The following is a 6,000-nucleotide window of genomic DNA, read 5'->3' on the forward strand; positions in this document are numbered from 1 at the left end:
TTCTCTTCTAAAACAGAATCTCTCATTCAGTTCAAAGGTATGTTATGTGACTCTCTCAAGACGTACATATAAAAATAAATAAAATTTAAAATAGCATTGAATTTATAAGTACAGTGCTGGGAGTAGGAGACAGGCAAAAATTAAATTGGACTTTGAGAAGGTTTGGTGAGTGATTACAAATGAGCCATGTTTAAATGCCATTTGAGTTGCTATAAACACAGAACAGGTGTATCTAATAATTTAGTAGACGTTAATAAATTTGGGGAACTTTCTCTTCTAGGAAAATGTATGTTGACCATCTCCAATTCAAATGGAGCAAATCAGATTCCGTGGAGCAGAGGTTTGCGTGTCCCCAGGGAAGCATGGAGTGAAAAACTCTCAGCAGTGATTCCTGCACACCCACCAGCCCTGGGACGGGCAAGGAACACTTTGATTTCATTATCTTTTCTGTTTGTCTTTAATCACACCTCTTTATCTGACCATTCATCCTTTTAAGGTTGCATTATCTTTTTTCGTTTAAGATCACATTATCTTTATGCTCTCTGTTCCTTGATTCATCATTGATTTTTGCCTTCTGGTTTCATCTTTCACTGTAGCAAATGGAAGGCTTCTAATTTAAAGCCACTTGTTGAAGGAAAATCAAACTGATGCAGATTAGTTTGGAAACGGGAATACTTTAAGACTTACATAGACTTTAAGAAGCATCCTGAAGTTTCCTTAAGGGCAACAATTTGTTTCTTGTACTCATTATCATTTATGTATTTACACCACACACAATGCCGTGCGTGTATACACACGCAGTGTTTATCCATGTGCATACACAACGCAGCATATACATCCACACACACTGGATACCCAACTCTCTGACCCATCATAGTCACCTAATAAACATGGACTGATTATAGTAAATGAGCAATGCATTGGCTGCAGAGTTCGGATTCTTGAGGATGCTGTGAAAAGTGCGTTCTTTCCTGCACTCACCTCTATTTCCATAGGCTCCACCTCGATCTTTTTCCATAGTTCCAGCAACTGTGCGATTGGCATTTTTAAACTTTCCTTTTCTGCTGGTCAAGTATTGATAGTAGGAAAGGAAATAAACAGAGGCTCGGACCGGCACAGGGGGACGGCCAGACGGGATGTCGGAAGCCAAGGGACGCAGAGGCCGGCGGGTGGCGGCGATGGAGAGGTCGGATCCGGCTCCCAGAGGAGGTCGTGAGTGCGGGGCCTGCGCCGGCCGGAGGAGGGACCCGGGGGGCTGCAATATGGCTGCTCGGGTGCCGTCCCCTCCCTGCCACGCCAGGGCTCTGGGGAGCTGCTGCCGCTTCCCGCTCAGGCTGGGGCGAGGAAAGGAGGGGACGGCGCTGCGGCTTCGGAATCTCTACTGCGACTTTGGCAGAGTAAACGCTGCACTTGCAGCTTCGAATTGGATTTCCTGCCTCTCCCCCCTCCCTTCCCTGGCCACGCTCTTCCCTCCTCCCCTCACTATTTTACCTTAATTGGCTCTAAACGAGGGTGAAAGTTGAGTCTGAGGATGCCGCTGCCATAGAAACTGCATAGCAACCAAGGGCTGGGGAAGCGGGGAGGGGGGCGGGGGCGGCAGGTCTTCCCCCCCCCACCCCCAGCACGCGCACACCCTTCCCCACCTCCCCAGCCCGCCGCCCCTCCCCGGAGACCCACACCGCCACCTCCCGCCGCAGAACGGGAGGGACAGGGACACGCACGGAGGGACCGGGACGAGGAGAGGGCTCCACGCAGCACAGCTGCTTTCCTGCGGAGCGTTCAGGAGACTCGGGCACCTCTGGAAGCGCTGCTGACTGAGCTGCCCGCGGCTGCCCCCGCCCCGAGGGCTGGGACAGCACCTCAGGAGAAGAGGGACGAAGAGGGACGACAGACAAATAGCTGGGGAGAGGCGGGGGGGCGGCCCGTGGGGTCCGCTGGGCCCTGCCCAGCCCTGCCCGAAACAGCACTCAGGCCTCTGCGGGCCAGGATGAAAGGCACGTGGGCCGCTGGGGCTCCCAGTGGCAGGGCCTGAGGAACAGAAACATTAATTCAAACAACGTGTATCCTGCCCGTCAGCTCCTTCAGGTCTCCACCCCGTCCTATTTCACAGGTGACAAAGTCCTGAGGCTCAGAGAAGGAACCCCCGAAGACACAGCCAGGCGCCTGCGGGAGAGCAAGGCCTCCTGGGCCACCGCTCCTTGGAAAGGAACCAAGGGAAAACTCCCCTCCCTCTTTCCCTTTTTTGGGGTGTGGAGTGGGGGGATCTCTCTTGCCTCCCTCCTTACTCCCTTCTGTCCTGGATAATGAAAGATGCGTGCGGGTGAAAGACATATTCATTTCTCCAATCGTCCAAGTGCTAATCCTGAAGCATTATGGTTCCCTCTTTTAGGAAAGGGTGTTAAAGTTAACACAATTTAATGCTGCTTTGGGAGTAAGTGTATTCATTTCTATGGCAAATTCCTTTATCTTTGAGAGAAATATCTTTTTAAAAATAGCTTAATGTTCTCCAAAATTATCAATCCCTTTTTCTTTTTCGTCTTTATGCAATCACTAAGAAATTCAATTCACTGGAAAAAAAGAAAAACCCAAATCCCAGATACTTTGTATCTCATAGCAGAGTCCAAAGTTAACAGAGGGGTTCTGTACTTGGTGTTGATTTATGACAGTCACTTTATCTTTCTACAAAATTAGGCCAGAAGGACCTTTAAAATCAATTGCATTCAGAATTTTAAAAATAGCAATATTGTTCATTTTCAAATTGGAGATTCTGTGATTGACAGAGCAGAGTGAAGCTTTTCTTGTGTTAACAATCATAAGGTGATTTTGTACATGCTGTAAAAGGTCACAGATTAAAAACAGACAAGGCCAGGGTGGTGGCTCATGCCTGTAATCCCAGCACTTTGGGAGGCCAAGGCGGGCGGATCACTTGAGGCGGGAGTTCGAGACCAGCCTGGCCAACACGGTGAAACCCCGTCTCTACTAAAAATACAAAACCTAGCCGGGCGTGGTATCGCATGCCTGTAACCCCAGCTACTAGGGACGCTGAGGCAGGGGAATTGCTTTAACCCAGGGGGCGGAGGTTGCAGTGAGCGGAGATCACGCCACTGCACTCCAGCCTGGGCAACAGCGCGAGACTCTGTCTCAAAAAAAAAAAAAAAAGGTTTTTGGTTTTTCTGTAAAAAAGCTAGGAGAGTCACTCATAAAAGACAGTGAAGAGATGTCAAGAATCTTTAATCTGATGGTAAAAATGTGGACTCCTGAAGGCAATGGGAAAGAAATGAACTCAGATTCTTTACTGTGTATTTACAAAGACTCCAGCTTCTGGAAGTTTCCACAAGTGCTCTGTTGTGGAAGAAGGAAATAGAGGTCCTTTATATGAGGGAGGAAAAGACCTTTGGACGGGCTGTCTTGTGATTGGCAGTGTGTCCTAGGAAACTTGAGGGAAGCCCAGCTCCTGGGAGGCCATGGGTGAACAGCCTGCCAGAGTCCCTAGCAAAAAAGAGCTCATTTTAAGGGGTATCTTAGGAATTGCTGAAAATGTGGCTCATAATTTAGCATGGTGTTTTTTTTAACTATGCAAATATGACACTAATCAACAGACTGCACATTATTTGGGCATCTCACAGGCAAGCAGAGAGCCTGGAGAGATGAAGCGATCACCAGGGAGTGAGACAAGAGTTCATGTGGCCAGGGCTCTGGGCTGGAATTCCCACACTTACTCCCTGCACTGCTGCCTTGTAAAACACCTACGGGGTCCTCCCAAAGCGGAAACCTCCCGGATGGGTTCCTTTCCATCAGCTTTTTACATGCAAGGCACTCCCGGGGCTGCTGCCCACCAAGATGCAGTGCCAGGTGTGCCAGACATTGGGGAAGGGGACCTGGAAACAGCCAGAAAATAAAACAAAATAAAATGCAACAAACTGAAATCTTCAAAAGGTGATATTGATCTGGGAAAACAGCCCCACTTATAAAGTTTGTGTTGGGAAAGGTAAACAATTAGAGGTAAGAAGGAATAATTTTTCTGAAAGGAAATAATGATTACATTTAAATACCTAAGAAGATAAAGATTCAAATAAAGAACCCAGGAAATTAGATGCGTTGGAATTAAAATGTTCAAATAAATCCCAAGAAAACTTGAACAATCTTTTTCTTTCTTTCTTTCTTTTGAGACAGGGTGTCACTTTGTCACTCAGACTGTAGTGTAGTGGCACGATCTCAGCTTACTGCCTTCTCGACTTCCTGGGTTCAAGAGATCCACCCTAGCCCCCCCAAGTAGCTAGGACCACAGGCGCATACCACCACACCACTCATTTTTGTGTGTGCGTGTGTTTTTTGTAGAGACAGGGTTTTGCCATGTTGCCCAGGCTGGTCTCAAACTCTTGAACTCAGGCAATCTGCCTGCTTCGGCCTCCCAGAGTGCTGGGATTACAGGCTTGAGTCATTCGGCCCGGCCTGAACAACACTTTCAACAGAACACCACCTGAAAGAGCTATTTCTGAGATATTTACCTCCAAAGCATCAATTTCTAAGAAGAACTGTTGAAGCAGCCTTGATGAAAATGGGTCCTTAATGAACCAAACTCTGCAAGAGAAAAGCAATGGGAAGTATTTTAAGAGTCCCAAGTCACAGCCATTGTGAAACGAGATGGATGAGCTGGCATGAAACTCACTGAAACCCAGCCCCAAGTGAAAATTACTCTCTTGCTCCAACGAAGGAAGAGCACTCCTCTGTGTTCATCGCCTCTTCAATCTTAAAGTGTTCTCTTTTCTCTTAGGAAGGAAAGACGGATGGAGAAGGGGAGGGAAGGAGGGATGGAGAGAGCTTATCCATTCCACGGATTTCTGACAACCAAAGAAAAGCTGAATCAGGAATCTGGTCCTGGTCCCACTTCTGCTACTAATAGCTATCTTCTGTAGCTCAGTTTCCCCACAGAGGGGGCTGCCACGACCTGACTCACAGAATACACAGCAACAAAATGTGTTTCGTGATCTGAGAGAAAAGGCCCAAAGAAATCCAAGTTTTCTGATGGATAGACGTGCTTGACCTCCACACTGAATCCGACGGACATTTTTAAAAGACCCAAATGTTTTATCCTGGGCTGTTCCATTTTGCAATGTTGTACATTTTGAGATGTATGAAAGATTTAGTAAAAATGAAAACAGTGTCCAGATGCAGTAGCTCACACCTGTAATCTCAGCACTTTGGAAGGCCGAGGCAGTAGGATCACTTAAGCCCAGGAGTTTGAAACCAGCCTTGGCAACACAGTGAGACCCTGTCCCTACTAAGAATAAAATTTTTTTAAAATAGCCAGGCATGGTGGCACATGCCTGTAGTCCCAACTACTCGGGAGGCTGAGATGGGAGGATGGTTTGAGGCTGCAGTGAGCCATGATTGTGCCATTGTGCCACTGCTATCCAGCCTGGGTGACAGAGCAAGACTCTGTCTCAAAAAAAAAACAACAGTTACTAATTTCCAGTGACATGGTCACCAGCTTTGGTATTTTCACTCTCCAGAGTTTCACAAAATTCTCCAAAAAACTTAAAACCAAATTTATTTAAATTTTAACAAAAATGCATGTGACCCATTGTCACGGGCTGGGCCATGTCCCTCTACCTCCCAGATTCCTGTGTGGAGGCCCTAACTCCCACTACCTCCAAATGTGACCTTCCATGGAAGCAGGGTCCCTGCAGAAGTAGCTGGTTAAGGTGAGGTCATGCTGGAGTGGAGTGGGCTTTATGTGATCTCATAAAATGGGGAGATTTGAACACAGACATGCACACAGCAGAACAGCACTGGGACGCTGGAGCTCTGCTGCCACGAGCTGAGGAACTGGGAGCTCTCCCAGAAGCTGAGAAAGAGCCCGCACAGACCCCTTCCGGACACCTTCAGGGGGCGTGCGACCCTGCTGACACCTTGACCTCAGACTTTGGGCCTTCAGAACTGGGAGGCAATCATATTCTGTTGTTTTGGCCACTCAGCTGGTGATACTTTGTGATGGCA

The 6,000-nt window shown here is 47.7% G+C and overlaps 1 protein-coding gene across 1 annotated transcript in view; it reads right to left on the bottom strand.

The window, feature by feature from the left end:
- Positions 1-1,642, bottom strand: part of RPS6KA2 (ribosomal protein S6 kinase A2) — a 455,964-nt gene extending 454,322 nt beyond the window's left edge. Inside the window, exons 1-2 of the mRNA XM_063813668.1 lie at positions 1,492-1,642; positions 982-1,334 (exon numbers count right to left, since the gene is read on the bottom strand). Of these exons, the coding sequence (XP_063669738.1) occupies positions 982-1,044 (63 nt within the window). The 5' untranslated portion in view covers positions 1,045-1,334; positions 1,492-1,642. The remainder of the gene's footprint in view (positions 1-981; positions 1,335-1,491) is intronic.
- Positions 1,643-6,000: the final 4,358 nt, after the last annotated feature.

Source organism: Pan troglodytes, chromosome 5 (genome assembly GCF_028858775.2).
Source record: "Pan troglodytes isolate AG18354 chromosome 5, NHGRI_mPanTro3-v2.0_pri, whole genome shotgun sequence".
NCBI lineage: Eukaryota > Metazoa > Chordata > Mammalia > Primates > Hominidae > Pan > Pan troglodytes.